This window comes from Lissotriton vulgaris, chromosome 1_1 (genome assembly GCF_964263255.1).
Source record: "Lissotriton vulgaris chromosome 1_1, aLisVul1.2, whole genome shotgun sequence".
NCBI lineage: Eukaryota > Metazoa > Chordata > Amphibia > Caudata > Salamandridae > Lissotriton > Lissotriton vulgaris.
Window position 1 is genome coordinate 1,667,259,177 of NC_141685.1, and position 24,082 is coordinate 1,667,283,258.

At 46.5% G+C, this 24,082-nt stretch overlaps 1 protein-coding gene across 2 annotated transcripts in view; it reads right to left on the bottom strand.

Moving 5' to 3' along the window:
• The window catches only part of LOC147751019 (uncharacterized), a 355,587-nt gene that overhangs the window by 84,609 nt on the left and 246,896 nt on the right, over positions 1-24,082 (bottom strand). For both annotated transcript variants that reach the window (XM_086918906.1, XM_086918905.1), the window contains exons 8-14: positions 17,314-17,499; positions 16,035-16,137; positions 15,550-15,691; positions 9,349-9,532; positions 8,942-9,041; positions 1,736-1,854; positions 366-403 (exon numbers count right to left, since the gene is read on the bottom strand). In XM_086918906.1, the coding sequence (XP_086775032.1) occupies positions 366-403; positions 1,736-1,854; positions 8,942-9,041; positions 9,349-9,532; positions 15,550-15,691; positions 16,035-16,137; positions 17,314-17,499 (872 nt within the window). The remainder of the gene's footprint in view (positions 1-365; positions 404-1,735; positions 1,855-8,941; positions 9,042-9,348; positions 9,533-15,549; positions 15,692-16,034; positions 16,138-17,313; positions 17,500-24,082) is intronic.

Here is a 24,082-nt window from a genome sequence, read left to right on the forward strand (position 1 = left end):
AGGTGGAGACTCCCTAGCACAACGTGCGGTAGAAAATCTGAGAGACTGAGGCTCCTGACAGGAAGGTTCTAGAGGGAGGTGATAGCTGATTGGCTACCTTCTGGAGTTTGGTCCTTTTTACAAAAGGACATAGATAGGCTACTAAGGTGAGGCCCTTAGGCCTATTTTTCTCTATATATGTCTATAGGACATTACTTTTCTATGTACCGGAGACTCCCGTCTTGACGACGGGGAATGATTCAGGCATGTGAATCTATGAAAGACACCCATAATACTGGATAAACATGTGATCGCACATACCAACTTCAGTGTGGCTAACCAGCCAGGCTTTAGAACAAGTAGCCTGTAGTGTGCGCTATACTTACTCAGTTTGACCATAGAACAAAGTGCTGTTTTGTCCAACCTGAAAAACGAAAAGAAACCAGACAAATTAAAGGAAAACAACGACTGGAACAACTCACAGTAAACATGCAGCCTACGCAGATTCACATGCACAGGTATTTACCTATGACAGTTTGGAGGGGGCGGGGAGGCTTCGAGAATTTGCACCCCAGTGCCTGGGGCAGGTCTGACTAGGGAGCACGGGTTTCTTTTCAGCCAAATCAAACAGGCGCAAATACTGCATACACAAATGCAAATCAACTACCAGGGAAGCGTAGGACAGGGGGCTGAGAGAGTAGATAAACGCCAACATCAAGAAATGAAAAGACACAAATAATGTTCTTTTGGTTAAACTTTCAGCCAAATAGTTTGTTTAGCCAGATTACAGAAACAACTAAATAATATAGCGAACGCATAAACCTATCATTTTCGGTATTCATAAACATTATTTCTCTGCTATAGAAACTGTATATATGAACTCACTAAAAGCTTTGCGTGCTTAATGAACACATTTACAAAAATACTGCATATGTCACAAGAGAAATTTGGTCCAAATTAAAGATCAGGCCATAGGGTTCATATGCTGAACGTTTCTTGATACATCCTGCGACAGCCTCTGATAGGTCATGCAGTAAGGGCTTTAATTGGGATGAAAAAACTGTGGGGGTGGGGTCTCTCAAAGGGGCGTGGTCTGTTTATTTAAGGGCGTGGCTTTAAAACACTTATGCTAAAAATCTGTGTTTAGCATAGTGTGCCGTCTGACTTCTATTTTGCTGTTTGTCATTGCATCCAGATATGTGATACAAGTAACATCATACCTACAACAAGTCAGGACTATTGGCTTTGTCAATGGTTATTAGTTGCATAAGATAAATAAGCTGCAACTATGGCTTGTTACATATAATATCGAATAAACTTCCACTTAAAGCCCTGGTGACACTACCACAATGTTGCTGCTCTTGCGTTTAAGAAACAGAAGGGAAATCCAGAAAGAAAATGACTCTTTAAAGGATTTCCCTTTCCCCACAACGCTCATCTGGCATGACGTCATTGCGTAACTTCTCTACTAGTGAGGAGTGAGCAGTGTGAGCAGCGCGAGCAGCGCACATTAATGTGCTTGTTGTCTCGAAACGGGTCTCTATCTGGCTGTTTTCAGCCCTGGCACTTTTTTTCTGGACTGCAGTGACAGGAAAAAACACGGACCGTCTGTGCCAGGGCTCAAAACAGAGCCCGATAGAGACCAGTTTCGAGGTCCTCTTTAAAAAAACTGCCGGAGCTCAAACCCCTTGAGACCCGGCCCACAAAGCCCTGCATGCTGTACAGATGTAGTCTGTGAGAACCTAAAGTCACTCACCACCTCGAGTTCGCAGTTTTGGCAAAGGAAACGTGTTGATGAATTCTGGGTAATGTTCAAGCAGTCTCCACACACAAGCTTCCCGTAGACTTTGGAGAACAAGGTTGGTGCGAACACACCTATGGAAATGAGAATATGTTAAGAGTAGCCTGTAGGGAAAAAAAGTACTTGAAGATTTAGCTCCCACACAGAGGAAATTACTCCAGGTCAATCATGAATCTCAGATAATACCAACTTCTTGACCCAAAAAAAAAGCCTTGTACGCCTAAGAACATGTGCTCTTGGAAAAGTCACAATGTCAACAACTGTATGTATTGTCTTGTGCTAGTGGACTGAACCAATGAGTGGGAAGTTATGCTCCAAACCAACTTCCCAAAGTCACTCATTTTTTAAGGCTGCATGGGTTCAACAAGTATCGTAAACATTTTTAGAACAAGCGGACTACAAATTTCTATCCAAGCCTTTGTAATAACTTTAGACCTGTACCAAACCTCCAAATGTGGTGGACCTATTTAGATACACAAACTGAAAAATGCCACGACTGCTTGCTGCAATTTAAATAAGTTGTCGAGCTATTATTCCAATTTGAAAGACGCGTTCTTCTGAGAAAACAGTTACTAACGGGCAGCGGTCAGTAATAAGGCTGCTCTGCAATACTTAAATAGGGCGAGATTCCACGCGCTCTACAGAACGCACACGTTTTGAAACATTTATAATTAGGGCTCCCGTTTTTTTGGTATTTATATTTTTGTCATTTCAGTCTGTATTTATCCATATTTATTGTAGGTTTTGTGACAAAATGAAGCTGAAATGTGTATATTTCTGCATTTATTTAACCAGTTAATGTGCACTTGTGCATATACGCCTGACAGGTTTCAATGATATATACACACTTAGATGGGAAAAAATATGCACTGGTAAGAAAATATGTACATTTTTAGTATCAAGGTTGTGCAAATCTACTGCTGTTTAAGACTTTATACTAAAATCCGTATGGTTTTTTAATCCCCTTGCCTGTCAATCCACACAGCTATTGTCCTGGCAGTCATGATTGACAGCATTTTAAATCATTTAAAAAACAACCCATTTTCCGTTTTTATCCACATCTAAAAATAAATACAGACAGGAAAATAAACGGTTTTCTGTCTGTATCCATCTGTAAAAATCAGTAAAAACGAAAAACAGGAAGCCTTATTTAGAATACAACTTTCATAGATATTGAAATTCGCTAGTCATTCATGCCGAACTGCAATTGAAAAAAACGTACATTTCATAGACTCCGTTAATTCGAGTTGTTTGTAGGCTGCAGAAAAATGGATTTGAAGAAGGCCAGTCCCGATGTGAACTAAAGCTAGAACTTAAGTCAAAACCATATCTTTCCTTTGAAATAAATAGGCAGGTGTCTGTTAGGAATCCAGAACTTCTCTAGTTTGGTACAAGGAGAAAAGTCACTTCCGCAGAGAAAACTACTCTACAGTTAGGAGATGAGCAAGACGAGATAGACATTTGGGCCCTAGCGAGCAGCCCACTGAGCTATAGGGGTGTGCATGTCACCAACATAGTGTGAGCCCTTATCAGTAATACATGCCAAGAGCTTGCCTTTTATCTTGGCTTCATCAGCCTTCTAAGTTTCTTTTTTTTAGAAACGAATACAGAAGGCATGAGTTTTTTATGTAAAAAAAAAAAAAAGACAAAACTAAAATATCAATGACCCTAACAGTTGCCTTTTCTCACTGGGTGTGAGAGCCATTGTTTGCATTTCCATGGCTAGGTCCAGTAGGGAAAATATGCAGAAGGACGGTCACAGGTGGACCTCCTCAAACTGTAAAGGTAGTGGACCCTGTGGTAACCACCTTTGACGCACGGACTCCAAATTATAGAACACTGCACCCCAGTAGTGGTCAATAAGCAATCCGCTATGCCCACACGAGGCAGGGAAAATGCAAATTTGGAGGGGGGCGGGGGGTTAGGAGGGGCTGCAAGCACTAAATGATCGCTACAGTTCATAAACCAATTTAGTTTACATTTAATCAATCAGGGGATTGTGAAGCACGCTACTCACCCGCGATGGTCTCAAGGCACTTGGGGAGCAGAGGTGTGAGGGGGGGGGGGGGGGGAAGAGGGGGGGGAGAATCCGAGTTAGCCTATGAGCCAGGACTTGAGGCTCTTCCTTAAGTTGTGCAGGGTGAGGGAGCGTCTGATGTTGATCGGGAGCTCGTTCCAGGTCTTTGCTGCAATGTAGGAGAAGGCACTTTCAACCGCTCTGGCTCTGCGGATGCATGGGGTTTCGGCAAAGGCAGCGGATCAGAGGTTTCTCTTGGCCACGTGGAAGGAGACTCTTTCGTTGAGGTATTGGGGTTCGGTGTTGTGGAGGCGTGGGTGATTAGTTTGAAGGTTACGCTCTTCTCTGCAGGGAGCCAGTGGAGGTATCGCAGGTGTTTGGTGATGTGTTCATGTCAGGTGATGCCGAGGAAGAGTCTGGTCGCGGTGATCTGTATTGTCTGGAGGAGTGATTGTTGATTCCAGTGTGGAGGGTAGTCCAGCCTGCTTGTTAGGAGTGCGTGGTTGACTGTCTTTCTGGATTCGGAGGGGGGTAATGCATTTTAAGGTGGTCCTGCGAAGGATGCGGAGGGTGTTGAAGCAAGTGGAGGCAACTGCGTTGATCTGTCGAGTCATGGCGAGGGAGGAGTCTAGTTGGATGCTGAGGTTTCGGGGATGGTCCACATGGGAGTGGGAGAAATGCTGAGGGCAGTGGCCACCAGGTGTTGTACCATGCGGAGGGTGGATGGTCCGAGGACGAGGACTGCTGTCTTCTCAGAGTTAAGCTTCAGGCAGGTGCTGCTCATCCAGGATGCAACGTCTTTCATTCCTTCCTGGAAGCGGAGTATGGTGGTGTGGGGGTCCTTTGTGAGAGAAGAGGATGAGCTGGATTTCGTCGGCCTAGGATATTATGCTGAGTCCATGCTGACTGACGATGGGGGGCCATGTAGATGTTGATGAGCGTGGGGTTGAGCGATGATCCTTGGCATACTCAGCAGTTGATCTCTGTGGGTTCGGTGAGGAAGGAGCGGAGCCAGTCGAGGGCTGTTCCCGGTATGCCAGCGCCATGGAGTCTGGCGGGGAGAGTGCAGTGGGAGATGGTGTTGAAGGCTGCAGAGAGATCTAGTAGAATGAGAGCTGCGGTGTCGCCTTGGTCAAGGAGAGTGCAGATGTAGTCTGTGGCGGCGAGGAGGGAGGTCTCTGATGTGGTTGCTGCGGAATACGGATTGGGAAGCGTCGAGGATGGAGTTCTCTTCGATGAAGTTAGTTAGCTGGACGTGGACTATCTTCTCAGTGACTTTGGCCGCGAAAGGGAGGAGAGAGATGGGTCTGTAGTATTTGAGGTCCGTCTGGTCTGCAGAGGGCTTCTTGAGGAGGGGCTTGACTTGTGCGCATTTCCAGTTGTCAGGGAATGCGCCAGCTTCAAAGATGGTGTTGATGGTGCATCGTAGCTCGGGTGCTATGCGGTGGTGGCTCTGTGAAAGAGGTGCGGAGGGCAGGAGTCCGTAGGGGCTCCTGAGTGAATGCTTTTCATGGTTGTGGTGGTGTCTTCGGTGGTGACCGGTTCCAGACGGAGATGGTAGGCTGACTGTCGTTGCTGGAGGAAGGAGGGATTCAGAGTCTGTGCGTTGAAGTGGTCATAGAGGGACTTGATTTTCAGATGGAAGTAGGAGCAGAGTTTGTTGCAAAGGTCCTTGGAGTAGCAGAGTTTGTTGCAAAGGTCCTTGGAGATTGTGACGTCTGTGGCTTCACTGAGGGGTTTGGTGAATTCCTGAATGATGCTTAAGAGTACCTGCGAGTTGCTGGAGTTAGCGACGATTTTGTTGTGGATGAAGGTCCTTTTCTTGGATCTGATGAGTTGGTGGTATTGGGTCATGGCGTTCTTGTAGGTAGTCTGATCTTCCGTGGTTTTGCTGCATCTCCATAGCTTCTCAAGGCGTCTTCTGGTGCGTCTGGATTCTTGGGAGTTTGGTGGTGAACCAGGTGGCCTTCATGGGGAGCTGTCTGTCAGGGTTGCGGAGGGGGGCGAACTGGTCTGTGCAGTTGGTGATCCATCTGTTACGTTCTTTGGCTTGTAGAGTTGGTGTCAGTCAAGGTGGGAGTGGGATCGTGGTTGAGGGTGGAGTTGAGGTGCTCCTCTGTGACCCTGCTCTAGTTCCTTCATAAGGGGCGTGGTGTAGGTTTTCGAGCTGTGGTTTTGTCGAAAGAAGTGTACGCAGTGATGGTCTGTCTAGGGGGAGGTTGCGTGGTGTCGCTGAAGTGTATGTTACCTCCTGCGAAGATGAGGTCGAGGGTGTGTCCTGCCTTGTGGGTGCGGGTGGTGACTAGCTGTTTCAGGTTGTCCAGGAGGGCGGAGGAGTTGGGGGTCGCTGAGGTTGTTGAGGTGGAAGTGGAGGTCTCAGAGCAGTATGTAGTCCATGGAGGCGATGATGTGGGGCGCAATGAGGTCAGTGATGGAAGTGGGGAACATGGTTCGAGGTCCGGGTGGTCTGTAGGTGAGGGTGCCGCGTAAAGTCATTCTGGGGTTGGTCTCGATCTGGAAATTGAGTTATTCCTTGGGGACAGAGTCATTCGTGCTGGAGGTGGTGTGTCGGAGGAAGTTCTTGGGGGCGATGGGGAGTCCTCCTCCTGGGAGGTTGAGTCGGTCCTTCCTCTGTATCTTGTACCGTCGGGGATGGCTGTGGCGATGCTGGGGGTGGAGGTAAAGTTGGTCCAGGTTTACGTGAAGGAGACATCTGGCAAGAGGGTGTCAAGGAGGTCACAGATTTCTACTGCGTGTCTGTAGAACCAGGGTACGTGGCGCTGGTTGCGGGCTTACCTTCGGTATGCCAGCAGCATGCCTGGGGGAGGGGCCGTGGAGGCAGCAATGGCAGGAAAAAGGGCAGCCAAAAACTGGCACAGAGAAACGGAGTATACAACAAAAGGCACAAAATACAAAAAAACTGAAAAACAGGCACAATAACAGTGACAACAGAAAAGACGGACAAAAGACGCTAAACGGGTACAAATACAGTAAAAACAGAAGGACAGACAAAAAGACAGTCAGAGCAGGCTAGCCAAGCAGACCAGCGGAAGAGCAAGGCTCTCCCACTGGACCACCAGGGATGAGGCACAGGCAGGAGCCTGCGGGTGGAGGAGGGCCTCGAAAATAACAATCCTTCAGGATTAAAAATCGTGAATATCGGATGTCGAAATTTTGAGCTATTAAAATTAATTGGAATGTTCTTAAATTAAAGAGGCAGTATTTGGAAGTAAAAAGCTATACACACACACCAATAATCGGTCTTTGTCAAAAAGTAGCTACTTAAACGCCTACAGTCTCTTACTCTAACATAGTAGTTAAGCTTATGAGATCCTTATGAAATGTGATTGCGTGTACCATTAGCACTTCAGATGCAAGAACAGCTACTGATGGAGCCAACGTTTGCAAGGCACAGTTATTGCGAATTCTCCGAGTACTAAAGGCAGCATTATAAATACAAAAACTATTTTGTGTTTTCAATATTTAGCATCCAGGCCTAGCCAGGAGTGCTGTGGCTGCTCCAAATGTAGCAATGCAGGGTATTCTCGAAATGCACAAGGGAACGCTTCTCTGGCCCATGCACATTTGGAGTTTGACATTAATGCAGACTATGCCATTTGTGTCAACTCCACAATTTACTTATAAACCTGCAAAATATAGCAATTTAATAGCAAAACCTTTTACAATATCTTAGGGAAGGGCATTTCCAGGTAGAGCTCGTTTGGCAAGTCGCCGTGCAAGATGCTCAAAATTTCAACTATCCAGAGTCGAAAAATCGAATTGGCTCAATGGACACAACAAGAGGAAGGTCCTGAATTGATCAACTAAATCCTTATACCAGACACTGAGCGGTATTTCTTATGTGGGGAATACAAGTAAAGAACCAATAATGTCATCCATAGAAGTCTTAAAGAAAAACATTCCAATTCAAAATACCTGCATGGTACAACTGACGTCTCACAGAAAATGCAAGACAATCTAGTCTTATTCAAAGAGAAACTGATGGAAGAAGGCTCTACATAGGACTTCCAGTTTAAGGGTCTAACAGAAGGATTAGTGTGATTTGATATTCTGCATTCCTTACTTTGAACCTTCCAATAGTGTGCGTTCTAGTTAATCACCTATGACCATCTGCTTGAAAGTGCATATTCCTTCTAGATAAGCGGCATATAATGCAAGGGGCCTCAATTGTAATAGTTACACACTGTGGTAACTTCTGCAGTCTTCTTAGTCCTGGTGCCATTCAGATATAGCTACTTAGGCCCTACACTGGAGAGTGACTGCAGATATTCACACCTCCCTGTATTAAACATCGAGTATTTCACTCACATATGTACTTAAAAATACACATTTCCACATGAATTTGATTCAGGCAACGGTGTACCAAGCTACAGACAATGCCACACTATGCAAAGTCTGTTATGGCAGATCGAAAGGTCAAGAGTTCTAGGTCACACAAGGCATTAACGTGAAATTTCACCTCCCTAACCCTATGCACCAGTGATGCTCCCACAGGTTGCGGATATATAATGTATTATGTCATCTAGCCTTGAGCAGACACTTAAGTTTTGAACAGCCTACTGCACACAGTCTTCTGCCAGTACATTTCTCATTTAGAGGGAATTAAAAAAAATAGTTCAAAACTTGAACAAATCCATAATGTTATCATGCATTCCTTCCTATAGATCTTCAAAACACATTTTTCTTGGAGACCCAACCATTTGACAGCATCGCATTCATATTTCTTTCGGGGATGGGGTTGGGAATCCAGTGAAGTAGGAAAAAACTGTTCTCTTTACCAGATCATCACTAACAATCATCAACAATAAGCATTCTATAATGGTCCTTTGCTTGCCACCAAAATATTTCCTTACAGGAGTACAAACCTACAAGTGTGAGCCAAAGAAGTTAGGCAACTTAGTACACCACCACGAGCTATGTTGCTCCCAAAGTCAAGCAGGCTCAGCAGGAGTACTGCCTTGTCGTTATTATGCTTTAAACAATTTAGAAACGCATAACATAATTTTTAATTTAGGTTCATAGAATTTTGTTTCAGCGTTTATAACTATTTTACTCAGCACATTACATAATTAGCATGCTTGCAAGACATGGTCTATAAAGTTCAACTTTCACTTCGGAATTACCTCCAACGGATATGAAGAGAAGTGCTGAACTGACGCCAGCTGACCGACTGTTAAACCTTTGTTCTCTATGTTTGATGCCACCGACCACCATGCACAAGCCCTAGAACACCGAAACCACGAAGATAAATTAATACCAAGAGGTATATCTACAACACTTCATATCTAGGACCCAAAAAATAATTAATTTAACTTGGAAGTGGCACACACTTATATACATCCATGCACCAACCCCCTCCTGACACAAGCCACCATTTGACAGCAGGGCTTCTTAACCTGCAACTCTAGCACAAGAGAGCGAAGCACTCATGGACTGTCTATAGAAAAGGACTGGTAGCCAGAATGAGTACACACGTATGCAGGTAGGTACATGCTCCTTGCCGAACGAGCGCAGTCGCCACTGAACTTACTGGAACAAAGAGGATACATCCTAGGACGGTGCCCGTCAGGGCCGACTTCACCACTTCCTCATAGCACTTGCTCCCTTCTCGGGCACCCTTTACCAGCGCAGTGATGTAGAAGGTGAGCTCGGTGATGGAGCCAAAGGTTGCATTCACTACGGCACCAACAGCAAAGTTACTCTGTGCTGAGATACTGAAATAAAGAGAACAAGGGTTAGATCCTTATTGGCTGCAGCAACTTTAAACCACTTGGGCTCTCCAAGCCTAGTATTTTTTTTCCCCAGGGAAGGAAAAATGCAGAGCACGAGCCATGTATATTTTTGGAGACCGGAGAGCTGCCACACTCGAGGCAGAGGCAATTTTGGTCTTTAAACTGCTGTGCTATCCAATTATCAAATCCAGAGAATTGTGAAGCGTTCAACTCAACTCAACATATGTGATCACTCACAGTCAAAGGACAGAGGAAAATAAGTCACAAAGAGCCTTCATCAGTTTATTTAATTTAGCACAATCCTGCTGCAGCCTTCCCTTGCTTTCGACGGTACCTGGTAATACACATAGCACATTATCTGGCGCCCCTTCACCAGAAGCTCCCAAATTCTCCTCACCAGCTTTTACAGTTCTTCCCTTCAATAAAGGGTCTGTGTCCCTTCTACCTTTCTCCATGTGTCTCCACGCGCACCAAGCTGCTTTCTCACTTTCTTAACCTCTTCCATCATTAAGACAGGATCGGTATCTTGTCACAACTAGCTCCTCTTATCATAGGATCCGGGGCTCCATTTCCCGGACCAATCATTCATCAAAGCCTCAGACTATTCTTTCTTCACTCCGGCCCTCCGTTCACCACAGCTTAAGTCACATTCCCCCTCATCCAGTACCATCCATTGGTCACAGGATCCAAGAGTCCCCTTGTGCCAGAAAAGTTTTTGGCTTTTACCCCTGCGAGGGTTTGCCATTCTACAAAACAGAACACAGTGACTAAAGGAAAAAGTTGCAGCAGGAATTCTCTTAACACAAGAGCTGCAACTTTTAACATGAAAAAAGGATAACGCTACATGTGCATTTTACAATCTTACAATAAAACATTTCAATCCTATTTTCTATAGAAAGGAAGGAGAAAAACCACACAAAAGACAAGATTCTTACTGTAAATAGAATTCACCAGTGTTTTCTCCTTTCATAGATTTAGATGCTTTTGTAATTTGCTGAACGAAAGATAAGCCCCTGTATACCTTATAACACATTACCTTAAACCAGCAAACAATATCGACATGCCCGCATGAATTTTTTTATCATCACATTTACCTCACTGAAAAACATTCAAACTCCAAGGCAGAGAGAAGTGAACGGCCTTTTAAAGACACTTCTTTTAAAAAAAAAAAATTCGCGTATTTTGAAGCACAAGTGAAAATTGAACTGTCAGGCGAATTAACGCACCCAATAAAATCCAATGCCACAGGGCTCGGAACTTTCAAGTGCGAAAAATATCGAATCTTCCGAATTGAGACTATGACAATGGGGCATATAATACACCTGCATGGCAGGGCGTGTGCAGTGAGTTTCCCCAGTAAGGTTTGAACTGCCGAAATGTATCCAGGGGATGAAGACCTTATGACACTCAGTATATACAAGGAGCGACAAACATTGCACCATTTAAGCATGTGTTCTTTGATACGGCATTTATCTTCCAGACATTAAAGCTAAGCCTCTGAAAAAATGAAGACGGGAAAGCCCCACGTGATTCAATGCAAGGTACCAACACTGCAGAGTTGCAGCCAAACAGTGAGTCACCAGCATTGCATCTTCCATAGATTCAAATAATTGAATCACAGCAGCAAGCAAGCAGTACATAATCTATTGCGCAATTATATTTATTACCCATCATGCATCTGACGAATCTACTTACATTGTTCAACACAATCAGCACTCCAGCTCAAGTGTGTGCTTCTCAGGGTTTGGGCTAATCAGTCCTGGGTAGAACACGTTCGGGGATCTTTTCCTAGACAGCCATGCTATTTCCCACACTGAGGATGCTTGCGTTGCTGCGGCAACAGCTATGGATCACTTTGTACTGCGACAGTGCCCTGCATGCTCAAATCCCCTCCTACCCAGTGCCCCCCCCCCCCGAGGAGTTCACCCCACTAACCACACTGATCGATGATCTAGAACGGGGCATCTCGATTCTAAGCTCTATCACCAGTGGTGGCTGCCACCGAGTAGCAGGGGTACGGCGGGGATAGAAAGAAAAGAAAAAAAAAGTTACTTTCCTTGCTGCTGGTCCGCTGCCTCGCGTCGTCCTCTTCTGTTCCTGCTTGAAGCACACCCAGGCTCTCCTAAGTCAATCATGATTGGTCTGAGGGCCGTGGTGCGGCACTCAGACAGGCAGTGGGAGCCTGTGCGTGTCCTCACCAGGCTGTGTATTACAGCTTGGTGGGGAACATGGAAAGTGCGCATGACTGTTTGACTGGCCCAAGACGGCTGTTCAAACCATCATGCGTACTTAAGTGCCCGCCACTTCTCCCCTTGCTGGCTGGACGACAGCCAAACCCCGCCCATACACCTGCCTGACAATGGAAAAAAACTGATAACGTAGTGCTATTTTATTTTTCCATTTTCCAATGCTCAAAATGCAGTGGGGCGGCGCTCTCCACCTTAGCGGAGGAGCAGCCGATGTCCATCACACTTGCCTTACTTTGCTCTCAGCTAGGGACATGCATATCCGGGAATTGTGGAAATGTGAATCACAATGCCCTTTAATGGATGAAATTTGGAGACTAAACTCATCTTCCCAATCACAAACATAAATTGATACACTTAATTCCTTAGACGTACATATGCTACCCCTCAATTCCTGGCCAAACTGGACCCTTTGAGGTCCTCCGCATGCCCTAAATGTCACTCTGAAAACAACGATTTTGCAAATCTCACTTGGACATGCACCCATATCGGGGATTATTGGATAGCAATTTTCTCTCAGCTCTCCTTAATGGTAGATATTGTTCTTTTTAAATACTTTATTTATAATTTTCCAATAATGAAACAAACAAACTTGAGCAGTCATTTACATAATCCTTCGAGACAGTACTCATCGACACATTCTTTAGTTCACGCATGTGAGCCCCAGCGCCAATTACAGGTCATTGTACTTTTACACTTCCCGTGGCATAGCAGCGCATTCAGTGACATGGTACAAAGAATGTCCGGGCTGACACACAGGCACCTCACACACTGTTATCCCCATCAGACCCACTAGACTGCTCAACACCTGATTCCACTGATGACAACAGTTCTCTACTCAATTCTATTCAACTTGCTATGTCCTCATCCAGCTTTTCGTCCCTTCGACATGCCTTGATATGCAACTCCTCAGCCATAGTCCGCTCGGCTACATCACTTCGCAAGTTCGCAAAAGAGGGAGTTCTCTCACCCATCCAACAGATGGCTACCCTGTGTTTAGCCAGCACCAATGCCAGTTGTACCAGTTTGCCATTCCCACTACTACATCAATCCAGTACTGGTGAATCTGGGCAATTCCATGCCAGATGCATGAAACCCACATGTACACCATGACATCTAGGACACTCATGCGATCTTGAGGCATCTATGCGATGGAGCCTCGCTGAAATCATGTATACCCAGTGCAAAACAATTATAGTGCAGCAACTTCAACTAGGTGTTGCAGGACAGCTTGCGCGTTAGCGAACATGCACTTCCCCACTCCTTTTCATGTATCTGTTCCTGCTACTCTATATTCCACAAGTCCACGCCGTAAGGGCCAAGGAGCCAGAGTCAGCCCTCATAGCCTTCTACAAGGGCACCACCCTGCACCCACCTCCACAAGTTAGCAATATATCTAGGGTTTCTGTGGTCCAGGGCATGGCCGGTTACACTGGCTACGTCATCTTGGCCACTTCCATCAGACCAGCATATTGTAGATATTGACCCGGACCCAAGCCAAACCCCTCACACACCTGCTCAAACGTGATATAGGCGTCATTAATATACAAGTCTGCCAACACCATACAGCCACCTTCTTGCTATGCCTGAAAAGACATGTTGTCCACCATCCTGCACACCGGAACTAACTGCCAGATGGACAGTTCTGGGTGAAACGGAATTCGTACTTGTTCAACAACTTTCTGCCAGATCCAGGCTGTTTGCTTAACCACGTACGGCAGCTCCGCACTTGCCCCAGCACTTTCCATCAGGATCACGGATAGATCCTCTGCCAACACTCGTCCAGCAAGCATGCACTTTTCCCAGCAATCTCCTTCATCTAGCCACTGATCAGCATGCGGCAGATGTGCCGCATAGTAATACAGATCAAATCTAGGGACCTCAAGTCCATCTTCCTCATACTGCTTTTGGAGCACACACAGCGCAACCCTACAATGCCTTCCTGCCCAAAGCAGTTTTACCAGGAGAGAATTCAATTGCTGAAAAACCTTCACAGGTATCGGGCACGATGCATTCTGCAGGGCATAAAGGCATCTTGGCAACATCAACATTTTTGCCACCGCTATTCTGCCCTTTAATGACAGCGGCAGCGTATTCCAGAATTCCACGGAGTGCCTCAATGACTCAAACACCCTATTTATATTCAGCTGATACAGCCTAGTATCCCAGTGAGCCACCTGTACCCCTAGGTAATAGATATTGTTCTTACATCGGATACCCTCCTTGCACTATTGGGCTATGTCCAAGATATTCAGAAGGGGGTCCGTAGGTTTACCGCAATGGCACTACTGCTTGCGAAGCGTGAAATAGCTATACACTACGCAAGTAAACCCCTCTCAATTGAGGCAGGGTGGATTAGAAGACTTACCTTCTATGACACTACTAGCAAAATATATGCTTTGCTACTTCCACCTTCCTCCCGCCCGAGGGACATTTGGCAACCATTTTGTATCTATTTACAAGAACATGAACAGTGTGAGCTCACCCCCTCTGGCACGTAACACATTTTTATCATAAGATCTTTGATCACTCAGCTTGCTCCTCATACCCAAAAAACGCATTGTACCCCAAGACTGTTTGTGATTTTTATGCCTCCTGGTGTTACTATACAATTAAGATTGTTTGACACATTACACCTTTTTTGTTAATTATGACATATTTGCATGGTCCTCTCACTGCTATCATGTTATTTGTTGAATAAGTTCCTATTCCCACGATATGGGATGCTTTTTTTTCTCTCCCTCGTTCAGTTTGCTTTTTCTCTTATGTACGTAATGCAAAATGATGAATATTTTTTTTAAAGTACAATGAAAATTAATGTAGCATACAAAAAGCAAAAAAATATTTTAGTAGAAGTCTAGAAGAATAAGTTACTAGTCTTATCTAGCCACAGATACCTTATCTCAGAATTATCCCCAGGCGTCAGACTGGATCCAGGATGACTTGGGCCCAGCCGTTCCCGATCTTCTTGAGAACTCTGGGCAGGAGTGGGATTGGCAGAAAGGTGTAGAGGAGGCCAGAGCTCCACTCAAGACACAAAACGCCTCCGAGTGAGTCGCCTTGGAAACCCCAGAGCATAGAACTGCTGACATTGCACATTCTCTGTGGTGGCAAACAGATCTAACCAAGGCTCTCCCCACTGCTGAAAGAGACCTTGCACCACCTCTGGATAGAGATGCCTCTGATCTCCACGTTTCCCATACGGTCGTCCCATCCTAGGAGTGACGCATCTGCAGACCTTTTGCAGTTGCTGCTGTGATCTGGACCCTGTTGGAGAGATTCTCCTGATGCTGTGCCCACTGGAACTTCAGATCTCAAGGCAGAGGCCACATATACCAGCAGGCATGCTTTACAAGCAGGATGCAGGAGGCCATAAGGCCCAGCACCCTCAGAGTCAGTCTCAAAGTCTTCAAACTTGTGAACAACCATTCCACCCCTAAGATAAGGAATCTACAAGAATATCAGGTTTGGTAGTTAAGGGGCCTACATCCAAAATACATTTCACATAGCATAACAATCATCAGAAATCAGTAGACTGATAGGCCTACCAAGTGAGACACATGTAACTACCGTCACTGACATAGAAAAGATAGGAGCTTGGCAGCATAATGATCACCAGACATGGGGAAGCCTGTCCAATACCTTACAACACACCCTGCATGCTCATCAAGCAGACAAAAGGTCCACAGGAGACAGGGAACAACAAGGTAAGAATAGGGTTCTTCATATGCATCCTTACAAGCGATGTCTCACCTGGCAATGGCCATGCCAATGTAGTAAGAGAGAGGCATGATGGATATCAGGGAGAGGGAGAACTTGACAGGAGAGCTGCTGTACTCGTTGTGGCTATCACCATACCCCATTACCAGGTTGACGAGCACCAACAGTAGCAGATCTGAGCAAATACACATCAAGGAAAACATGCACACCACCAACATTCGCTGTATTTACTTGTGGAAATAATTGCACACCAAGAGTAATGAAAAGCACATGGGTTTCAGAAGACCTACAATGCTGATGACCCAACAATCTAGACCATCAGGTAGGACAGCTGGTGACACTGAACACGCCAATGCTTCTGAATAATTAAATATACAAGTTTCATCTGCGAGAAAAACACTTATTTCAAATAAACGACATCTCTAACAACTCATTTCATTAGCATAAAAAGTCCTTACTTGCAATAAAGGGGGAAAAGGGAGAGGGGTGTCGATAGATGAACGTGTTGTAAAGGATACTGACTGCAAAAACATTGATGCCGTCCACTGAAAACTTGTAGTAGTAAACATTGACAGCATGGTAGCAGCACAAGATGACTTCCGTCTCATAGAAGACCTCTGTCTAAGAGGGGGAGATAAATGTTTAAACAATAGTGTGCATTCCAACCACTGTCCACCCCACCCCCTTCGTCCTCCCCTGGCAGGCAGATCCAACACTGTATATACTGTTTTCTCAATAGTCATGTCAATGTCTACCTCTTCACCCATTGAGCACCGAATGCATGCTATTGCCCCCCCTGGTTAGCTTGAGTTTGTCTAACTCACTCACACGGGCAGCTGGGATTGAAGGGAAATGCGGCGATTTCTCATGTAGACTGCGGCCTCTAAAAAGTTTGCTTTGTGTGCCAGTAACAGGATCTCCACGTAGTATAATTAGCAAAGTCACCCAGTTTTATAGCAATGCCTGGCGTGTGCTGGTCCCGGTCCCAAACCCACCAGCTTTCAGTCTCACAACTTGAGCATTAAAAATCACAATCAATGTAGATCTGGATTTGGCATCACAGCATAGTCCCATACACCACGCGGGATGATCAATTAACTTCTGCTATGGCAAAGGCCTTCTGTGATATGTTCTTGTATTCAAAAATGGACATGCAAATACACACATTAATTGGCTCAGGTTTTGGAGAAGTATGGAGGAAGAATAAGACAAACCATTCTTAGGCAAGCAGAGACAGATGCCAGAATACAGCTGGTTGATGCAACATCCGAAAGACTGTGCTGTGTGGGCAGGGGCTCAACATTTCCAGAAGCACACATTTTATTAAATTAACTACAGCAAAAAACTCAAGGAAACTCAACCCTATAGGCCGCTCTACCATGTACCTGCCTTAGCAGGACTATATTTTTCTCCAACACATGCTGTGCTTTAATTCTCGGCTCATGTTCCTTCACACCCGCCCACTTGCACATTCAGGGCTTTTATTCAAACAGGTAATCCCCATTTGTGCTCTTCCATGTTAAGATGGGGCTACCCAAAGCCCGTTTTAGTCATTTCTCCGGAACCCCAGAGGAAGGCCAGTTTCATTAGAAGAGAAAGTAAAAATAATGTCTTTTGGGATCAAATAAGCTAGATCGAATAGTTCCGGTCTCTAAATTACTTTTTTAGTTGGTAGAGGAGGGTGAAACCAAAGTCAGGATCTAGGATTATCAATATCCTTTTTCCTTCAGGCATTCATTTATTTCCTTTAGCCAAAGTCCTCCTCCCTCAAGCATGCAATGTGCCAAGCAGACTTACCCGCTTCATCTGTAGTATGTGCACCTGCTCCGGTGGCATGAGAAGGACAGTGGACACTGTGCGCGCACTCATTTTGGAGATGGGGATGAAAAACACCAGGATCCAGGAAAAGAAGCAGACCAGGCCATGACAGACCGTGAGGAGTGGGAACCCCATCAGGAACCAGAGGTAGGTGCTGATGCGCCACTGAAAGACAACAGGAGGAGATATTACGGCTACTGCACAATATGAATACTTCATCTCCCCTACAACAGCATGTGTGGTGCAAAACTATGGACCCATGTGTCTGCACCAGGGCTTTTTTCTTTGCTCAGATATGGTTGTTCTCATAAGACTTCAAAAGCAACAAGCTCTCACAGCAGTGAGCATGCCTTGCACTACATGGCACGCTTGTAGGTACTCTGGTTTCACTGCACTCTTCTTAGTTGTAGTTGCCTTGCCATAAGAAGAACACTTTCTCGGCTCTCACACGGACATTCTCCACTATTCTGCATTCAGGCCCAATCAGCCTCCACACTGCTTCAAAACTTCTGAATAACCATTCCACCTCTTGGCTGCACTTTATACACTACAGGTACCCAAGGGCTCTTTGTGATAATGTACCTGTAGGCCAGTTCCTGCAAAATCGCAGTAACTGTTCCTCAACCCAGGTGTATGCAGAACAGGCAGAGGATCTGGCCAGGAAATTGGAGGATCGAGCATGTCCCAAAAAGCTCATTAAACGAGTGAGAAGGAGGGCCTCAAACACTCCCAAAACCGCTCTCCTTTAAAGGAACAGTAAAACCAGTGGGGACTGCATACCAGTGGTCACAACCTTTGGATCGCTATCAACTAAAATTCGACAGATTAGGAGACATTGGCATCTGCTCAATACCTCTACAATGAAGATGCCCCAACCCAGATTTGATTTCATGTGTTCAGCTAATTTACGCGACCGCTTGGTACATACCCAGCCTATTAAAAAATCTAAGGAATCCGGAGTGCCCTCTGGACATTATCCATGTGAGGGATGCTCTGTGTGTGAGCTCACTGAAACTTCAAAGAGCGTTACTCTGACTAATGGGAAAACATGGTACCTCAATAGGTTTAGCAATTGCAATACGGCGAATGTCATCAATAGACTCACGTGCCCGTGTGGATTCCATTACATCGGAAAGAATAAAGAAACACTTAAGCACACTGAAATCAGGACAACTAACTATCAGGCTGGTGCAATATTTTGTGTCACAGAAGCACCACTACAAGGATGTACGATGGGTGATCCTGAAAAGGGTAGTGGGCTAGCAATACAGTATAGAGACCAGGTTAAGCACCAAAGAAGCACGTTGGATTAACCATGAGGGGGTGGACCAACATAGGCTGAATGATGTCATTGATTGGAACAGAGTAGGAGTATATTAAGTACATAAATCTCCGTCCACTTGGGTCCCATGAGAGTCAGCTTTATGAACTAGTCATCCTAGGTGTCAACAGACGTGTATATGGTGGTGGTGTCGACCTGATGGTGAACACTGGGCAGAGAAAGATATCAGGTACATATCTTAATTGACATCCATATGAAAGGGAGTTTATACATCCTTATCTATGCAAGAGATCTATCCGTAAATATAGGGATTGTATATATGAAATAACTGGCCAATAATTAATTAAGGAGCAGATAGAGTGGGATTGTGCCTCCGCTTATTCACTGGTAGGATAACACTGACCAGATGATGTGGAACGCATTGTCTACATACCGTCATAAACAGACACCAATATGAAAAGTAAGACCTGCGGACACTGGCTCAGTTAAAGCCGATTGTTTTGTTCGTCATCAAGTCAGGATGGGCATATACAGTATAATTCTAGTAGGATTCCTCTGTTTTTATTTATTATAAGTTTCTCCCAACAGAGCTGCACCAGTGTTATAATGCACAGTTGCCATTCTAACATTGCGCTCGCTCTGCTCTCGACTGACAGACAAGGCTCCCAGCGCCAGGAGAGGGGCGGGACCTACACGCGTTTGAAAAACACTGCCGAACCGAGACCGCGAGGTGCTGAGCAGACACCAGACACTCAAGCACACACGGTAAGCGGCTGAACACGGGGCTGGGACTTCAAGCGTTATTTTTAACCCAACTATCATCTCTCACGGAGCAGCTGAATCTGACTGCTGCTACAAGAGATAAAATATAGCGGCAATAGGGTTTCCCCCATTAGCAGGCTGCATACATACCCGAGCAACTCGAACAGGGATGGTATTACGGAGGCTAAATGGGGATACAAATCAACAAACGCTCTAGGGTGAATTAGTAACCAGTTTTCTTTTTTGCCTTTAAAAAACAAAAACAAAAACGAGTGAGCACATTATTTTAAAAAAAAATGAGTGAGCACAGTCATAACTTGATCCAGTAATTTATTTCTGTATCCCCCCCACAGGCTGACGCTTAGCAGCGGGCGGGACTGACTGAGTGTGGACTAGAACACATTCACAAACAGAGGGGGTTGCAAGTATGCCAAAGATGGGCAACTACCTGATAAATATATTCGAGATGAAGGTGGCTCCCACGTGTATTAAAGCACAAGTTACTTACCTTCGGTAACAATATATCTGCAAGAAATATTAGTTAGTGTTAGATTCCTTACCTTAGAATAGTCCCAGGCTACAGACTGGATCCGGAAAGTTTTCAGCAGCAGTACCCTTGTGCGTCGGTAGGCATGGCTGCGGCTCCGCGTCCGTTGTCGGCATTGTGATTGCCGGGATGACGTCAGAGTACTTAAACGCCGCCCTCACGTGCTGACGTCAGTTCTGTACATAGCTTTCCGTGCCAGGAACGCAGAGCCATAATAGAAACCAACACTGGTGCCATGAAACTAGTGCCCTGAAAGGGATGTCCTTAACCCTAGAAATCGGTTCGCAGAACGAGGAGGATGGGTGGGGTGGTAAGTGTAGTGTCCTACGAGGACACAGTCTAGTTGTTACAGCCCTGTACTACACTGATCACCCACCCACCACGAAGGTAAGTAACTTGTGCATCTGAAAGAAACAAGTTAGTGTTCGATTCCTTACCTTAGAATAGATACCCCAGCAATACCAACCCCGGTGGTGGGTCTGTGAACCAAGATCACATCAGTAAGTCCTGGAGAACGGAACGGCGGAAAAAGCCATCTCTCCGGACTTGGCTTTCCAGGCAGTAGTGCCTAGCAAACTTGTACGATACAGAAAAGGGGGTGGTGATGAACAGAGTGTCTGAATTGAGCAGACCACTCTTACCCAGTCCAAAGATCAGGGCTTGATCCATCACCGTTATTTATCTCACTGCCCCATCCCAGCTCAGAACCTGGCTATATGCAAATTAGTCTGTCCCTGGCCCAGTGCATCATGGGAACAGGGCAGACCAAACTACCAAGCCAATTCTTCACCAGAAAGGATTCCCCGGTAGCTTGTTTCCTTCCCAGTGTAAGAATTGGCTTTTGTAGTTTGGTTTGCCCTGTTCCCATCATGCACTGGGACAGGAACAGACTAATTTGCATACAGCCAGGTTCTGAAACTGGGATGGTGCAGTGAGCTAAAAAACGGTGTTGGATCTAGCCCTGATCTCTTGACTGGGTGAGAGTATTCTGTTTAATTCAGAGACTCTGTCCCTCACCACCCCTTGTTGTAAATATTTTTGTCCACCCTAAGCGTGGAAGGGTATACTCAGATGTGAGTCCCTTGCTCATTGCACCATCAGGATTCAAGCAAGCCGGGCCGAAGAGGCTGAAATGCCAGAAACCGGTCCCCGGTAGCTTGTTTCCTTCCCAGTGTAAGAATTGGCTTTTGTAGTTTGGTTTGCCCTGTTCCCATCATGCACTGGGACAGGAACAGACTAATTTGCATACAGCCAGGTTCTGAAACTGGGATGGTGCAGTGAGCTAAAAAACGGTGTTGGATCTAGCCCTGATCTCTTGACTGGGTGAGAGTATTCTGTTTAATTCAGAGACTCTGTCCCTCACCACCCCTTGTTGTAAATATAGCAAACTTGTACAGCGAGGCCCACGTAGCTGCCTGACAGATGTCCTGCAAGGGGACTCGCCGACCCAGGGCAGTAGTAGCCGCTGTGGCCAGAAAGGAATGGGCGCGTAGCCACAGAGGGGAAACATCCTTTACAACGCAACTTTTACCACGCATTGCTTTTACATCGCAACTTTTACAACGCTAACCATTACAACGCATTGCGCTGGGGGGCGCTCTAGGATAGGGAATAGACTTAATTTACTATCCAACACCTTCCCTACTATCCACGGGGACTGGAGTTGGAATAGTAAATTAAACTATTCACTATCCAGCACCCCTCAACACTATGCGTTGTAAAGGCATGCGTTGTAAAAGTTGCGATGTAAAAGCATGCGTGGTAAAAGCATGCGTTGTGATGTCATACATCCCCCCCCCAGAGGAGGCTCCTTTTTTGCCAAAGAGTAGCAAACCTTGATGCACAAGACGACCCACGGAGAGATGGTCCGCTTGTGCACCGTCCATCACTTCTTAGCGCCCACATAACCAACAAAGAGCTGGTCGTCCACCCGGAACTGGCGTGTGCGAGCTAGATAGAAGGAGAGCGCATGTTTTGGGTCCAGACGGTGGAGCCTCTTTTCCTCTTTCGAGGGATGCGGAGGCAGAAAGAAGGTGGGCAAGGTGATGGACTGCCCGATATGAAAGGCTGTGACCACCTTGGGCAGGAAAGAAAGACGAGTCCTCAGAACAACCTTGTCCGGATGGACAGAGAGGAAAGGAGGTTTAGAAGATAGAGCCTGGAGCTCACTCACTCTCCTGGCAGAGGTGATGGCAACCAGGGATGCAGTCTTCAGAGTCAGAAGACGAAGAGGACAGTTAAGTGGCTCAAAGGGAGCGCACATCAGATAAGTTAGTACAAGATTCAAGTCCCACTGAGGCATCACGAAGGGAACAGGAGGAAACATGTGTGTGATGCCTTTCAAGAAGCTATTTACAACAGGGGACTTGAAAAGGGAAGACTGATCAGGAAGCCTTAACAAGGCTGAAATGGCTGAGAGGTAGCCCTTGATAGTGCCCAGAGCAGAGCCCTGCTGGGCAAGAGAAAGAAGGAAGAGGAGAACCTCTGAAAGGGGGGCAGAGAGTGGATCCACAGCCTTTGCTGTGCACCATGCCACACATTTGTTTCACCTGCAGGCGTATACCGTTTTTGTGGAGGGACGCCTGGCTGCCAGAATCACATCACAGACTTCAGGAGGCAAGTCAAATGGCCTCAACTGCCGTTGCTCAATCTCCATGCAAGTAGGTGGAGACTGGACAGGTTCGTGTGGAGGACCGTCCCCTGCTGCTGCGACAGAAGGTCCCCCTGAAGAGGCAGACGAATTGGGGGATCGACTGACATGCTGAGTAGTTTGGGATACCAGTATGTTTGTGCCCAGTCCGGAGCCACAAGGATTACTTGGGCCCGGTCTCTCTTGATTTTCTTCAGCACTCTGGGCAGAAGTGGTATAGGCAGAAAGGCGTATAACCGACCACAGCTCCACTCACGCCAAAAAGCGTCGCCGAGTGAGCGCCGCCTTGGAAATTTCAAAACGCAGAACTGATGACAATGCACGTTCTCTTCGGTGGCAAATAGATCTAACCAAGACTCTCCCCACTGCTGAAAGAGACCTTACGCCACGTCAGAGAGCAGACGCCATTCGTGATCCATCATGAACCGGCGGCTGAATTTGTACGCCCTGGCGTTCAGGGAACCTGCCAGGTGTTGTACCACCAGGGTCACGCCCTGGTGTTCCAGCTATTGCCAGAGGCGCAGAGCCTTCTGACAAAGGGTCCATGACCCCACACCGTCCTGGTTGTTGCAGTACCACATGGCGGTGGTGTTGTCCGTGAACACCTGCACTACACTTCCCCGGACAGAGGGAAGTAATGCCTTCACTGCAAGTCGTATCATCCGCAGCTCCATAAGGTAGATATGGAGCCGGGACTCCGCCGGAGACCAGAGGCCTCTGATCTCGGCCTCTCCTAATTGGCCCCCCATCCCAGGAGGGACGCATCCGTCACTACTATGTGCTCCAGTTGGGGTAGGGAGAGGGATCTGCCGCTGACCCAATCCGGTCTGTGAGCAACCACGGCAACTGACTTGCAGTGCCCTCCGAGATCAGGACATAGTCTGACAGGTTGCCCTGATGCTGTGCCCACTGAAACTTCAGGTCCCACTGCAGAGCCCGCATCCTCCACCTGGCGTGATGCATCAGAAGGATGCAGGAGGCCATCAGCCTCAGGAGCTGCAGCGTCAATCTGACGAAACTCGGGATAAAGGCTGAAAGATCGGAATCAGAGCCTGAATCTCCCGAACCCGCTGTTCGGGGGGATAAACCAGAAACTGCGCCGAGTCCAGAACTGCTCCGATAAAGAGCTTCTGAGAGAGGCACAGGTGTGACTTCAGCACGTTGCTGGAGAACCCCAGTGCGTGCAGGAGGTCGGCCGTAGTCTTGAGGTGGGAGACAACTGTCTGGGGCCAGGCTGCCTTAAACAACCAATCGTCGAGATAGGGGAAGACAGACCCCCGATATGTGAAGATGAGCTGCGACTACCGCCATCACTTTCGTGAAAACCCGTGGGGCGCTGGTAAGGCCGAAGGGGAGCACCGTTAACTGAAAGTGCTTGTTGCCTACCGTGAACCGCAGGTAGCGCCCGTGGGCCGGCAGGATGAGGATGTGGAAATACGCGTCATGCAAGTACAACGCTACCATCCAGTCTCCAGGGCAGCTAGGACCTGAGCTAAAGTCAGCATCT